The sequence below is a fragment of the Girardinichthys multiradiatus genome, chromosome 9 (assembly GCF_021462225.1).
Source record: "Girardinichthys multiradiatus isolate DD_20200921_A chromosome 9, DD_fGirMul_XY1, whole genome shotgun sequence".
Taxonomy (NCBI): domain Eukaryota; kingdom Metazoa; phylum Chordata; class Actinopteri; order Cyprinodontiformes; family Goodeidae; genus Girardinichthys; species Girardinichthys multiradiatus.
The window spans coordinates 29,488,513-29,504,397 of NC_061802.1; the positions used below are offsets into that span (position 1 = coordinate 29,488,513).

General features: G+C 38.8%; 1 protein-coding gene across 1 annotated transcript; it reads left to right on the forward strand.

Annotated features, from left to right (window-relative positions):
• The first annotated feature begins 1,397 nt into the window (after positions 1-1,397).
• Positions 1,398-15,037, forward strand: LOC124873490 (neurogenic locus notch homolog protein 1-like). Its single transcript, XM_047374176.1, has 14 exons — positions 1,398-1,618; positions 1,722-1,844; positions 3,621-3,743; positions 4,086-4,208; positions 7,550-7,675; positions 8,148-8,276; positions 8,402-8,494; positions 11,611-11,706; positions 11,895-11,990; positions 12,197-12,292; positions 12,813-12,914; positions 13,011-13,116; positions 14,477-14,593; positions 14,813-15,037. The coding sequence occupies exons 3-14, from the start codon at positions 3,677-3,679 to the stop codon at positions 14,889-14,891; spliced, it is 1,230 nt and encodes a 409-aa protein (XP_047230132.1). The 5' UTR covers positions 1,398-1,618; positions 1,722-1,844; positions 3,621-3,676; the 3' UTR covers positions 14,892-15,037.
• Positions 15,038-15,885: the final 848 nt, after the last annotated feature.

Consider the following 15,885-nt stretch of genomic DNA (forward strand, 5'->3'; position numbering starts at 1 on the left):
GGTATGATATTCTTTCAGTGCCAAACACTTGCTGCATGAGATTTTGGGGAATTTGGGGTTCAACAAGTTCTTTCAGTTTTAACAGCCTACAGTGCTGCGAAAAGTATTTGTTACCCTTACAGATTTTTTCTGGTTTTCTTTTTGGTAACACAAGTTTTAGATGATCAAACTAATTTTTAAATCAGAATTAATATCACTTCTAAGTCAGAAAAAGGTTGTAAATATTCCATACATTTTTAATGAAATCCTTTGCAATGTGTCCCGAAAAAGCATTAATTGCATAGAGAGCAGCAGCAGCTTTTCCTTTTCAGTTAAACTTAAAACAGTGTAACCATACAGAGGCAATAGGAATTATGAATGTTTTAATTTGTATCTCAAGACATAAACATTGTAAAGCTTCCGAACACTATCAGTTTAAATCTCTAAAAACAAGGCAATGAAAGTTCCATGTTTACTGATTTTGATAATGTATGTGAATGTAAGCTCTGTAAAATACTGTGATATTAAACATCAGTGACTGGATTTTACAGTTCTTTGCAAGTAAAAATACAAATTAGCCCTGTTGGGTAATTAAAGGTTGATAGAAAAACTGTAACTTAATCAAAATGCTATGAATATTCAACCATTAGGAAAGGTTTAACACCTGCCATCAGAAAACGTTCCAATAGTTTACAGTATGACTCAAAAAGTATTATCTCCATACCAGTGCTGGTTTCTGGTGTAGATTTCTACCCTCTTCCTCTGATTTAGTTCCTGTAGTGACAAAACATTTTAAGCGCAATATTATTTCCAAATGAAGTTTGTGTAACTTTGCCTAAATCTATGTGCTGAAGCAGGAAGGAGGGCAAAGGGCAACAAAGAAAATAGACATATAAGATAATAATAAAAAGGTGCAGAAAAGACAGAAATTTTCATACCAATAGACTAAGTAACAAGAAGGAAAGAGTTTCATGCACAATGTTGTCAAACTGATGCATTTCTCAAAATAACTAATTTCCAACAACTTATGCCTCATAAGAACCCTGGTTGGGTTTTGTTGGTATGAACACAACTTTGTAATTTGTCATCTTTGTGGACATTGCAAATAACGTATTTTTAATTTTTTTACCAGGCTGTAAATAATTTATGCTTAAATTTTATCAGCTGTAAATGAAAATAAGTATAAATACTGTGTGCTTCTCTCTGTCCCAGATGTGGATGAATGTATGGAGAGTCCCGGGTTGTGCGACGGTCAGGGTGTGTGTGAGAACACGCTCGGGAGCTACAAGTGCGTTTGTCGACCAGGTTACCGGGGAAACGGCACACACTGTGAAGGTAAGCAATTAGTGCGGACGCCTCTCTGTGGAAAACTCTCTCAGCTTCCTTGTGTGCACGGGGTTTAATACCTGCTGTTATGCCTTCCATGAAAATTATTCCGGGTGGCAGAATGGTTATGCAACAGAGATGAACTGAGTTTTAGATGCAGTTTTGCAAAAAAAAAGAAATCTCCTCCTAGATGAGAACGAATGTGCATCAGGCAGTCACAGGTGTGACACCAACGCTCGGTGTGGCAACATCATCGGGTCGTACTTCTGCCAGTGTTACCAGGGCTTTAATGGAGACGGGCATGCTTGCTTTGGTGGGTAAGAGTTATTTATGCGCATGTTTTTCCACAAACATGGGTGGACATTTTCTAACCGCAGTAGAGCATGAAAGTCTTTCAAGTTTGTCCTTATTTACAGATGTTGATGAGTGCCTTCGTAACAATGGCTACTGTGAACACAACTGCACCAATGAGTTAGGAGCGTACAGCTGCCAGTGTGCAGCAGGCTACCAGCTGGACCAGGGTGGACATAACTGCACAGGTAATGTAAGACATAGATTTGAAAAAAGGTTCAGGAATTCAATTTTTGGGAGTTGCAAAAGAAGAAACAAAAACACTGTCAGGTCCACACTGACTCTGGCACTGACTCCCCCTGAGCAAATCTTTACTGAAGAGACATAAAGAAGCAACACTGTCTTCCATATAAACCTTGTAAAACTGTGGTCAAAAAGAGAAAGGTCAAAGGACACCCACGTATAAAAAAAAAAAAAATCTATTGATGTCTCAAAAGTGGTTGTGGGTAAATCACATGGGGTAACCAAGCCTGACTCAATGTCTTTGTTTAGGCTAAATAAGGCATATAGACTTAAAATGTCAACTATTTTATATAATTTATGGGCTAAATAAAAACATGAACTGGCCAGCCTTAAACAGCCATGAAAGATATCCAAATATTTCCAGAGATAGGTTTACCTTGCCAACTTCCTGCAGAATCTAGGTGTAATGCATTGCTAATTCTAGCATATGCAGTTAAGAACAAGTGGAAATTTAGTTAATTTTCTTTTTTATGGCTGTACACGATAACAGTCCTATGCTAATTACAGGGAGCATGTGTAAACAGCTTGCATGGCTCTGTCCAAATATTAAAACTGGTAAAATATTTTCTTATACATCTCTAACAGATTTCAGGTTTTTTTGGACAGAACAAAAATTATTCTGCTTTTCTGTTTTGAAGTTAGCATAACTTTTTTTTTTTTTTTAAACAGCAGGCCAAAGCTCAGTACCATTCTTTATTAACAAGCAAATGTTAACTCACCATAGGTTTCATTGTGTTGGATGCATAGCACCCCCATCATGTATATTTGTTGGATTTGTTGGATGTTTGGATCTAATGTATTGATGCCTTTGAGATCCTAACAGAAAAATAAAGTACCTTTGACCCTTGAAAACAGTTTGGAAGCAAAAGTTTTAACCTTTTAGGATGACAGTTTAGTTACTCTCTGACAACTACGTCTAATAAAAGTTGCCAAGAAAAAGCAGAAACTTAGATCAGGTTTGATTTTAAAGAATTAATCATTAAAGATGATTGGTTAATAATGAAAATTACAATTTGCTGTCAAATAAGTTGGTTTCGGATTCACTACAGTGTCTGGTCTTCCAAACCACGCTCCCTTTGCAACATTTTGTTCATTCCAACACCAAGAGCATTAACTAATGTAATGTTTTCCACTATGTTGCTTTCAAATCTTGACACTCTTTAAATTCCATACTTGGTGTCTTCATCCTCTAAGTAAATGAATGTGTGCCAGTGAATTATGTCTTGTAAGGTACAGTGATGCATCTATTTGCATAAAACACAGTAAGATAAGGTGGTAAACACTGAATATTAACATTAAAGCCCCAAATTCATATTCTGCTCTTTATAAGAGTTTATAAAAGCTGAGGAATGGCACATCAGGATGGCACCTTTTCTGTGCAGTCAATAACATGTTAATAAAGACTAAAGTTTACTTCATTTCGGCCAATAAGAAAGCAAAATACCCAGAAATTCTGCTGTCCACCGGCGACACTGTTAGTTGATTAATTAATGTTTGCTTCTTGAGGAAAAAATTAACAGTCTTTTCTCTCAAATTACATATCAGCAAAGGGCAGCAAAGAAATCAAGCCTCTTTGGACATTTGCATTAATCTTAAATGGCACTAACAAACACTGCTCAGCTGATCCAAACTTGTAAAAACTTGTGTTAATTAAATGAACTCTTGAATGTTGTGTTATGATGTGATGAAATATTCCTCTAAAGGTCTCTGATCCCCCCCAGATGTGGATGAGTGTTCAGCTCCAAATGGGACCTGTGAGCACATTTGCATCAACACTATGGGTTCTTTCCAGTGCTCCTGTAAACCAGGCTACCAGCTGCACATTGATGGCCACACCTGCGTAGGTCAGTCACCCACAGGCACTCATTCACTTAATACAGCAGTTTTCACACTCATTTTCAGCCATTTAAAGCGGCTCAGATTCAGTAATTTACCAGCATGCATAAGAGGAAAACAAACTGCCATGAATACGTAATCTATTTTTTCATGGGTTTCTGTTTTTGTGTGTGTCTGTCAGATAGGATGTCGCATGCCTAGACATAAATGGGTTTCCTGGGGATACATTTTAAAAGATTAGTAGTTGAAAAAAAATGGAAACCAGCATTCTGTGGTGTACAGAAGCGAGATTTAAGTGCTCCAAAGTTCATGTTGGCAATTTTCCCGTCTGTTTGTTTGCATTCACGTAGACATCGACGAATGCAAACTCCAGAATGGCGGATGCTCTCACACCTGTAGCAACTCTCCTGGGGGATTCACCTGCCACTGCCCGCGTCCGCTGTTGTTGGACACTGACAACCTCACTTGCAGCAGTCGGTTCCTTCACACGTAACAAACATGCATGTGAAAAATACATTGACCTGCGAGGTTGTCTACTGAGGCATTATGGAGGACATACATAAATAAAATTTAAAATCTTAAAGAGTTACACATAAGGATTTATTTGCTTTCTATGTTGTCCTTGTCCTCTAAGGCTTAAAGTGCATACAGGTCCTTCTCAAAATATTAGCATATTGTGATACAGTTCATTATTTTCCATAATGTAATGATGAAAATTTAACATTCATATATTTTAGATTCATTGCACACTAACTGAAATATTTCAGGTCTTTTATTGTCTTAATACAGATGATTTTGGCATACAGCTCATGAAAACCCAAAATTCCTATCTCACAAAATTAGCATATTTTATCCGACCAATAAAAGAAAAGTGTTTTTAATACAAAAAACGTCAACCTTCAAATAATCATGTACAGTTATGCACTCAATACTTGGTCGGGAATCCTTTGGCAGAAATGACTGCTTCAATGCGGCGTGGCATGGAGGCAATCAGCCTGTGGCACTGCTGAGGTCTTATGGAGGCCCAGGATGCTTCGATAGCGGCCTTTAGCTCATCCAGAGTGTTGGGTCTTGAGTCTCTCAACGTTCTCTTCACAATATCCCACAGATTCTCTATGGGGTTCAGGTCAGGAGAGTTGGCAGGCCAATTGAGCACAGTGATACCATGGTCAGTAAACCATTTACCAGTGGTTTTGGCACTGTGAGCAGGTGCCAGGTCGTGCTGAAAAATGAAATCTTCATCTTCATAAAGCTTTTCAGCAGATGGAAGCATGAAGTGCTCCAAAATCTCCTGATAGCTAGCTGCATTGACCCTGCCCTTGATAAAACACAGTGGACCAACACCAGCAGCTGACACGGCACCCCAGACCATCACTGACTGTGGGTACTTGACACTGGACTTCTGGCATTTTGGCATTTCCTTCTCCCCAGTCTTCCTCCAGACTCTGGCACCTTGATTTCCGAATGACATGCAGAATTTGCTTTCATCCGAAAAAAGTACTTTGGACCACTGAGCAACAGTCCAGTGCTGCTTCTCTGTAGCCCAGGTCAGGCACTTCTGCCGCTGTTTCTGGTTCAAAAGTGGCTTGACCTGGGGAATGCGGCACCTGTAGCCCATTTCCTGCACACGCCTGTGCACAGTGGCTCTGGATGTTTCTACTCCAGACTCAGTCCACTGCTTCCGCAGGTCCCCCAAGGTCTGGAATCGGCCCTTCTCCACAATCTTCCTCAGGGTCCGGTCACCTCTTCTCGTTGTGCAGCGTTTTCTGCCACACTTTTTCCTTCCCACAGACTTCCCACTGAGGTGCCTTGATACAGCACTCTGGGAACAGCCTATTCGTTCAGAAATTTCTTTCTGTGTCTTACCCTCTTGCTTGAGGGTGTCAATAGTGGCCTTCTGGACAGCAGTCAGGTCGGCTGTCTCACCCATGATTGGGGTTTTGAGTGATGAACCAGGCTGGGAGTTTTAAAGGCTTCAGGAATCTTTTGCAGGTGTTTAGAGTTAACTCGTTGATTCAGATGATTAGGTTCATAGCTCGTTTAGAGACCCTTTTAATGATATGCTAATTTTGTGATGGTTTACTGACCATGGTATCACTGTGCTCAATTGGCCTGCCAACTCTCCTGACCTGAACCCCATAGAGAATCTGTGGGATATTGTGAAGAGAACGTTGAGAGACTCAAGACCCAACACTCTGGATGAGCTAAAGGCCGCTATCGAAGCATCCTGGGCCTCCATAAGACCTCAGCAGTGCCACAGGCTGATTGCCTCCATGCCACGCCGCATTGAAGCAGTCATTTCTGCCAAAGGATTCCCGACCAAGTATTGAGTGCAAAACTGTACATGATTATTTGAAGGTTGACGTTTTTTGTATTAAAAACACTTTTCTTTTATTGGTCGGATGAAATATGCTAATTTTGTGAGATAGGAATTTTGGGTTTTCATGAGCTGTATGCCAAAATCATCCGTATTAAGACAATAAAAGACGTGAAATATTTCAGTTAGTGTGCAATGAATCTAAAATATATGAATGTTAAATTTTCATCATGACATTATGGAAAATAATTAACTTTATCACAATATGCTAATACTTTGAGAAGGACCTGTATAACATCATTTTTACTACTTCTCTTTCTCAGTTATGCCTGGACTATAATATATGAGGTAGTAGATTAGAGACCCAACAGACTTGCAAACTAACCAGAGATTTAAAAGCAATCTCAGGAGACAATTAATCTGCAAAAATGCTATTATTAATCCTAATATTCTTAAAAACAGATATGCCAGTGTCACCACCTTACTTTATTAATACTGTTTTAGACAGCAAGCAGTTCTTTTGAGCGCAACACAATCTCAATTAGCTGATCTTTCAAACGCACCAGCAGCGCTGGAATCTTAGTTACAATATTTACACCACCTGGCAATATTCAAACACAGAAATATCAACTTTTAGAGCAGCATACAGGATCTTTTTCTTGAGGGCACATAAAATTATCTGACATTTGTTTCCCATGAGGGTTGCAAAGAAAAGTTATAAAGATCGAATCTACTACTGTAGTTGACAGCATGTACAGAAGAGTAGTAATTAAGATTATTTATCTTAACTGATGAGCTTTAAGTGTTTGAGGTTCGAAGGTCTCCTTTCCATCACCTTAATCTTTTGCTCCCTCCATCTTTTCTCTGTTTGATTCAAGGCGAGACTCTAGCTGGGGCACTCCAAAATATTAATATTACTTCTAGTCAGAAGAAAAGGGTTGGTAAAAGTGAAATATTTCTTTAAACACAAAACTGCCTTGGTGTATGAATATTTTTTTAAATATATACCTCAACTTGAGATATAAAAACCTTTTTTTCCAAACTCCCTGGCGGTTTTTCGATATTTTGAACCAAATAGTCTACGGGAGCTCAATAACATGCATTCTAATCCATGTGTGCTTTTTGTCGCCCTGATTTCATCTACTATTAATGCCAACTTTGACACAAATCTCTTTTTACTTGGGCTATTTTTCTTCAAGTAAAAATATAAAATATTACATTCTCATACTGACCTGTGAGTGGAGATATGGTGTTTGAGCAGACTGAATCAGGACCCTCTCCTTTTGCTGTGAAGCTGCACTTGAAAAAATCCCTTACGTCATGCTCCCTTTGTCATTGAAAGTAGACTACTCTGGACTCTTGTGTGTTCAACTACTTTGTAATGCTCCGTTAGAGGAATCATTTTAAACTGGTGTCTGATCTTAGTAAACTAAATTTTTCTGTGGGCCAAGATGGCATTAAGGTAACTAAAGCTCTTGTTCCTTCTGACATGAATAGATGCTACATCTTGTAAGCTAAGAAACGGAGGTTGCGACCATGTCTGTTCCCTGAGAGCTGAGGGAGACATTCAGTGTAGCTGTCGAGCAGCTTGGAAGCTGGGGGACGACCTCAAGAGCTGCGTTGGTGAGACCTCATCTTAATTTTTTTTTCACATTTTGCTCTTATACAGTTTTTGGAATATTCTTTGGCAACATATTCATGCAAGGAAATGTGTCAGTTGATTTGATTTTAATCACATAACTACAATCAGATTTCACCATCTGTTGAAACCTTCCTCCAAATGTAATCTTTTTAAACATTTACTGCTGTGGGCTTTGAGCTAAAAACATAATAAAATCTGGAAGGGTTTCACAGAAACTGTAAAACTCTCATCCTTTTTGCTCTTGCCAGAATGAGGGTGCTCACAGACAGAAATTACATCAGCTGGGAAAAGGGAAGTGCAGAAATGTCATTGCCTGTCGTCAAATCCTAACAAGTTCTGCTGCCGCCAAGTTTAATACGCTATGTTTGAATCCACATTTTTTTTAATCATTTTATCTCAAAAGAATTAACAGAATTTGATTAAAATGTCTCTCCATCTGTCCTTCCTCATGAGACGTGAATGAGTGCGGAGACTTTACAAACGGAGGGTGTGAGCAGCTCTGTGTGAACCTCCCTGGTGGGTTTAACTGCACCTGCAGGGAAGGATATGAAGTTCGGACTGATGACCCTACCAGATGTCGACGTAAGTCAAAGACCGGGCTTCTTACACACTGATAAGGATACATCTCTTTAAAACATGTTACTGATAGTAACGTTTTTACCCCATCTCTTACAAAGCTGAGTTAATGCGTCTCTTGTTTGCTCCAGCTGTGTGTGACCCACCATGTCAGAACTACGGAGTGTGTGTGGGGCCAAACAGCTGCGACTGTCCTCTGGGCTACCCTGGTGTGGGCTGTTCAGGTGCAAACCTCCATGTAAACGATTATACATTCAAGGATGCTGGTCATTTTGCCTCTTCAACATTTCATAGTTTTGCATCTTTGGTCATTTTATACCCATATTCGTACCCAACATGCAGGCATTTCATAGCTACTTTGACAGCTGATGATCAAAAGGATTTCCTAAATCTGTAAGAAAATGTTCATTCTGTTACTCAGATGAATAAGATTTACTAGCTTTAAGTTGTTTTTTTGTTTAAATGAAGGTCGTAATCTGTCATATTTTTCAATAGTCGAATTCCCAGGATGGGGATCAGAACAACAATTAATAGAATGCAAATGCAATATTTCAGAAAATGAAAATTTAATGGGATTTTTGATTCTTCTTATGATTATTTAACTGCATAATTTTTCAAACCACTTAATTATGAAGAAAAATAAACTGATTTACCGGTTTAAGCACAGATAGACTGAAAATTATTCATACCCCCCAGGCAGATTTAGGTTTAAAGTAATTCTTTTAATTTGACCAAGATGTTTCGTCTGACATTGTTGAATGTCCGCAGACTTTTTGGTTAAATCTGAAAAAGACACTTCAGTAAACACTTCAGGAATATTATTATTGTTATTATTAATTATTCATACCCCTTGCAGATTTAGGTTTAAAGAAATTGTTTAATTTTATCAACATGTTTACCCTGACTGGAAGTAATACTAATGTTTTAGAGTGATCCAAACCTGAATCTGATGCAGAATCTGTGGAGGGAGATACTGATAAGGGTGATAGTAAGGAGGCTTTCCAACCTCAAAGACTTAGAGCTCATCACTAAAGTTATAAAGTCAAAAATTCCATTCCACTGATTATTGTTGAGAGTAATTTTTCCTGAGCTATTTTTTGATAAAATGTAAACAAAAACAAAAATATATTTTTTTCAAAAATGATATTGTATGTTTTGTCTTTTTGGTGATAGTTGTGGGATTTTCTTTCAGAAACAAACTTCTTGATTGAATGTAAATACTTTAAATTTGAATCTGCCAGGACTATAAATTATTTTGAGGCTTACTCTATATGGGTAGGAAATGGTTTGTTTAGAGCTACAGTGCCTTGCGGAAGTATTCGGCACCCTTTAACTTTTCAACCTTTTGCCACATTTCAGGCTTCAAACATAAAGATATAAAATTCTAGTGTTTTGTGAAGAATCAACAACAAATGGGACACAATCATGAAGTGGAATGAAATTTATTGGATGTGTCAAACTATTTTTACAAATAAAAAACTGAAAAGTGGGGCGTGCAATATTATTCGGCCCCTTTACTTTCAGAGCAGCAAACTCACTCCAGAAGTTCAGTGAGGATCTCTGAATGATCCAATGTTGTCCCAAATGACTGATGATGATAAATAGAATCCACCTGTGTGTAATCAAGTCTCCGTATAAATGCACCTGTTCTGTGATAGTCTCAGGGTTCTGTTCAAAGCGCAGAGAGCATCATGAAGACCAAGGAACACACCAGGCAGGTCCGAGATACTGTTGTGGAGAAGTTTAAAGCTGGATTTGGATACAAAAAGATTTCCCAAGCTTTAAACATCCTAAGGAGCACTGTGCAAGCAATCATATTGAAATGGAAGGAGTATCAGACCACTGCAAATCTACCAAGACCCGGCCGTCCCTCTAAACTTTCATCTCGAACAAGGAGAAGACTGATCAGAGATGCAGCCAAGAGGCCCATGATCACTCTGGATGAACTGCAGAGATCTACAGCTGAGGTGGGAGAGTCTGTCCATAGGACAACAATCAGTCGTACACTGCACAAATCTGGCCTTTATGGAAGAGTGGCAAGAAGAAAGCCATTTCTCAAAGATATCCATAAAAGTCTCGTTTAAAGTTTGCCACAAGCCACCTGGAAGACACACCAAACATGTGGAAGAAGGTGCTCTGGTCAGATGAAACCAAAATCAAACTGTTTGGCCACAATGCAAAATGATATGTTTGGTGTAAAAGCAACACAGCTAATCACCCTGAACACACCATCCCCACTATCAAACATGGTGGTGGCAGCATCATGGTTTGGGCCTGCTTATCGTCAGCAGGGACAGGGAAGATGGTCAAAATTGATGGGAAGATGGATGGGGCCAAATACAGGACCACTCTGGAAGAAAACCTGTTGGAGTCTGCAAGAGACCTGAGACTGGGACAGAGATTTATCTTCCAACAAGACAATGATCCAAAACATAAAGCCAAATCTACAATGGAATGGTTCACAGATAAACGTATCCAGGTGTTGGAATGGCCAAGTCAAAGTCCAGACCTGAATCCAATTGAGAATCTGTGGAAAGAGCTGAAGACTGCTGTTCACGAACGCTCTCCATCCAACCTCACTGAGCTCCAGCTGTTTTGCAAGGAAGAATGGGCAAGAATTTCAGTCTCTCGATGTGCAAAACTGATAGAGACAAACCCCAAGAGACTTGCAGCTGTAATTGCAGCAAAGGGTGGCGCTACAAAGTATTAACGCAAGGGGGCCGAATAATATTGCACGCCCCACTTTTCAGTTTTTTATTTGTTAAACAAGTTTGACACATCCAATAAATTTCATTCCACTTCACGATTGTGTCCCACTTGTTGTTGATTCTTCATAAAAAAATTAGAATTTTATATCTTTATGTTTGAAGCCTGAAATGTGGCAAGAGGTTGACCAGTTCAAGGGGGGCAAATACTTTCGCGAGGCACTGTATATATGAAAGCAATGAGGGATGAAATGGCTGTGCTCAGGTATGAAAAAAGGGTAAGAATTGGTGAAGGACCTGATGTTGCCACCATCCGTCGACATCTAGAGCTCTAACTGCAAATTACTACTGACTAAATATGAAGTAAATTGCTCTAATTGTACCAGCAAAAGCCATGAAAGACCACAGTGGTCTCAGTGTATTCAATCTGTACCATTAATATTATGAGTATACTGGAACGGTAAGAGGTTAAAATAAAAGAAGCTCTGAAATAATTATATTCAGTGTTTTACTGGAATGTGTTTTTGTAAAGAACTATCATTCATGTTTTTAAGAAGATTAAAGACAATAAGATATTGGTTTAGATAAAGCATAAAGCGAGGGTGTGATAAATCTACGTTGGTTGTTTATTTCAGCCATGTGTTCTCCACCCTGTGCCCATGGAGGTACCTGCATGCGCTGGAATACGTGTTTGTGTCCTTCTGGTTGGACAGGAGCAGGATGCCACACAGGTACTATGTCTTTTTTCACCAAAAGGAACATTCATTATTTTGTGGGTGTTGACTTATCTCTACAACTTTGTTTGCATTGTAGATAAAGCCTACATTTGCATTAGATGTTTTGCTTTCCTTTTCTCTATGATTACATTGTTGCAGTTTTATATATCTGTGACTAGATCTTTGCATCTTTTCATGCGTAGCTGTGTGTGAGCTGCCTTGTGCTAATGGTGGTCGCTGTGTAGGCCCTGGCACCTGCCAGTGTCCCTCTGACTACACAGGCCTTCAGTGCCTGTTGCGTAAGTAAAACCACAACACACCCGGCAGCAGTTACACAAGCCCTCTCAGATCCAACTACTGTCTTGGCTTTTTCATTGTCATTTTCTTCATAAATGAACTCGTAGCTACATGTTGTAAAAACTAGTCAGAACATAGAAGAAAAACATGAAAAACAGATCAGACTGGACCAGATGTAACCAATATGGATATGTGTGTTTTTTTGTAGCACTGTGCACTCCAGCCTGTCAGAACGGGGGAAGATGTGTGGATGTTAACAAATGCACGTGTGCTGCGGGATGGCAAGGAGCTCGATGCCAGATTGGTAAAATGATGGCAATGCTTAATCTCTATTCATTTCTACTTATTCATTATAGCCTCTAATGTATTTTAATTTAGTGAGCTCTCTAAAGCAATAATATCATTGCAAACGTTGCACCAAGTATTCTATGCACAGGCAAAGAAAAAAGAAGAAAAAAAAGAACACAATTGTTTTTCAAGATATAAAGCTTGATAATAATGATAAGGCACCAAATCTTTCATTGTAATTAGTAGTTGTTAATTAAAGTGACTATTGAATTATTAGGAGAATTCAGACTATAAGCAAGGGAACTGTTTCACTGTTTCTTAAAAACAAATATATCCAGAATACAGTTCGTCATCCCTGAGGTCAGGCTACCACAACGCAAACACGCTCCAGTTGACGGACCAGTTGTTATTGCCCTGCTATTTGAAAAACGTCTTTTTCTGGTCACTGACTCTCACTGACAGGTGCAGAAATGAGCCATGTTGAACTGAATTACTCCAAACAGCATTGGTCCTCTGTTCTCTTATGTCCCCATCAGAGCCCGTCCATTGTCAGAAACCTTGTAGAAATGGAGGCGTGTGTGTGGGCCTCAACAGATGCCGCTGCGCCAAAGGATTCACCGGCAGTCTCTGTGAAACAGGTTTGCCAGTGACCGTCAAATCAATATGTGTACTGCATATAGGTGGATAAGAAAACAATCATTTTCCCTTGGTAATACTGTGGAATGTTACTGCAGGTGTAACCACACAATGTGTCCCACCGTGTCAACATGGAGCCACATGCAGCCCGCACAACACCTGTACCTGTCCACAAGGCACCGCAGGCCTGCGCTGTGAGAGGCTGTAAGTGTAAAGATTAATAAGAAATCTAACCCCAGCTTCCCTTCAAGTTCCTGTCAGTCATTTGCTCTGACTAGTCACTATCAAGAATTCACTTTTGTTTCTTAACTCATGTTCTTGTTACTCATAATAAAACAAAAATTGATAAACTAATTAGTATTTAACTGGCCCATCCTAGTATAGGCCTCACGATCATTGAGACTTTAATATTTTGATTACTTTGTGTGGTTTTCGTTCCACATCTCAGGCCATATTTTATATATTATATATATATATGTATATATATAATATATTATTATATTTTTAAATATTATTATATTATTATATTTTAACTATTATTAAATATTTATGTATTTACATTCTTAACATCCTGTTTAATGTTTGCTTTTGCCACTTAGGGTATTCCATATGTAGTTCCTTCACTATTTGCATATTCTTACAGTTTATTTATGTTTCCTGTGTTTTAGTTAGCTTTGTTTTCCTTGTGTTCCTAGATTTGGGCATTCTGTCTCTTTGTTCACGTTATTTCCCCTCAAATGCAACAAATGATTTAAAGAATCTGATCCTAGTCTCAGCAATCACCTTCCATCTTAAATATCTCTTAGCTTTCTTAGCTTGATCCTTCCATCTAGCCCGTTTGCTCTCTTTGTTTCCTGATTTTTCTACCGAGCTTTCTTGTTTTTGATTACCTGTTTTGAACTTTATTTCCCCTGCCTGCCTCCTAACTCCTCTCTGCATTCAATTCTTCAAACCAAAGCAAACTATGACAATGAGATTCTCATTTTAAACATTTTTGATGCTTTCACAGTTTTAAAGCATTGACATAAATATTTTAAACTGAAACATGATTGCATTTACCTAAAGCACAAAAGCAGCAATTGCTTTTTTTCCAATGCAAACACAATGTTACATATTTATCATTGCACGTGCAATGTTCTGTGTACCTTTTTATTTTTTCATTGATAGATCCCAAACCCACAACTTTAAACATCAAATCAGATGGAGTAAGAGAGCCATGAATCTCTATGAAGTATTTATCCAGTAAAAAAGAGAGCCTGGTGGTTAGAGACAAAAGAAATTAATACACAAGGGATGGGGTGTAAATTTCTTTCCACAGGTTTTGCTTTTGCTGCTTAGTAAGTTTTGATTATGAGTTTTAGATGACAGAAATAGGTTTTTAAATCCACTTTGAGTAGCAGTCAGTCTACCTTACCAATGATAACTTCTCCACAGTTCTTTAAAATAAAACTGGACACTACCATCAACTTACTTTTTGTAGCTACTCCGCACGGTAATACCTCATGATAATTATTTGGCAACTTTCTAAGGTGTAGATATAGAAATTTACTTTTCTGTGTTGTAGGACATGCCCCGTGGTCACCACAGTGGTCAGCACAGCTCGTGCTGTGAGGCAAGCTTTCAGGGAGAGCTACGTTGATCGCTGTGGACCCTTGGGAATTCAGCTTTGCACTAAATACAGGTCAGTGGTTTTCCTACCAACACCAGCTATGTCCTGTACTCAAGTGTGCATTATGCTATTCTGGGAGTAAGATGTTTTTATATGAATAAACATGTAATAAAAGTATTTTTAGAGGGGTATTTTTTGCTACACAGCAAATCTGGTTGTGTGAGTTGGATTGAATCAGAATGAAAGCATACAAAATATTGTTGCCTTTTTCCACCCTGTGACTGTTTGCAGGATGAACCAGGCTCGCGTGTACCTGCAGGCCTACAGGGTTGGCTACAAAATCCAGTGTCTTGTGAAGAAGAACACATAAGCAGTGCAGGAAGCAGTAAAAGCTGCTAAGCATCTGCAGCACAAAGCATCTTGGATTGTGTCTGTGAATGCAAAAACACATGGGCTGAAAAATGTATTTTGTGTTTGATTGAACTGAAAAGCTTCAAATAAAATCATCCAAGCCCACTTCTACTTTATAATCACACACGTGAAAATAGACTCATAAAGGATTTTCTCTTAGGTGTTAGCAGTTACTTAGCAACCTTGGGAAGGTTTCTTTCACGCATCGACTCAAAATTCATTCACAACTCATGAGCAACTGAAAGAATTTACGCAAGCAAGTCCTCACACTCCACATAGCCCTCTTTGTGTGGTGCCAACCCCATGCCTCCTTATCAGTGATGAGAGGGTTCAATCTCCCCTGTATGTGGCAGTTTCGTCTGTCTGCCACTGAGAAAATGCCATATAGACAGTACAGCTTGATTGCACAGGATGTGGGGAAAGGGGTACTCAGCTGTACTCTAGTGGCAAATGAGACAGTTTCAGTGCTGAATGTATATATACACTGCAAAGCATAGCGTTGCATCTTTTTCACATATTTCATGTTGCTTTGTTTGCAGAATAATTACTATAGCTTTAGTCCATCACACCCTCCTCTTAGCGGACAAGTGCTGCATCAAGGAGGTGAAAAAGAGGAAAGGCTCCATTCTGGCCAGGTTCTCTTCAAGGTCCAGAGATTTTTCTGACACAGACCAATGATGGCCACCTTGAGTTATTACCAGTGTAGCAGTAGAACAATCAGTAGCTAATCTAAAAAGAAGGATGACACCTGATCCTAGTACTCTGACATCTTCTGGGACTTTTTATGATTGCAGATAGTTTTAGGTCAAAGTGCAAAATGAATTAAATGTATTTTTGTAAAGGTACAGATAACAAGTTACAAAGCACTAGCCGAGAGAAGCTTGAAAGTTTTTCTTTTTTTTTTACAACCTGATCCCTCTCTTATAACAAAGACTGTCACATAGTTTCTTATG

Coding starts and splice junctions, on each gene's coding strand:
- LOC124873490 (XM_047374176.1), top strand. CDS start 3,677: ATGGGTTCTTTCCAGTGCTCCTGTAAACCAGGCTACCAGCTGCACATT. Junction 4,209..7,549: donor TGACAACCTCACTTGCAGCA/GTCGGTTCCTTC, acceptor TGACATGAATAG/ATGCTACATCTTGTAAGCTA. Junction 8,277..8,401: donor TGACCCTACCAGATGTCGAC/GTAAGTCAAAGA, acceptor TGTTTGCTCCAG/CTGTGTGTGACCCACCATGT.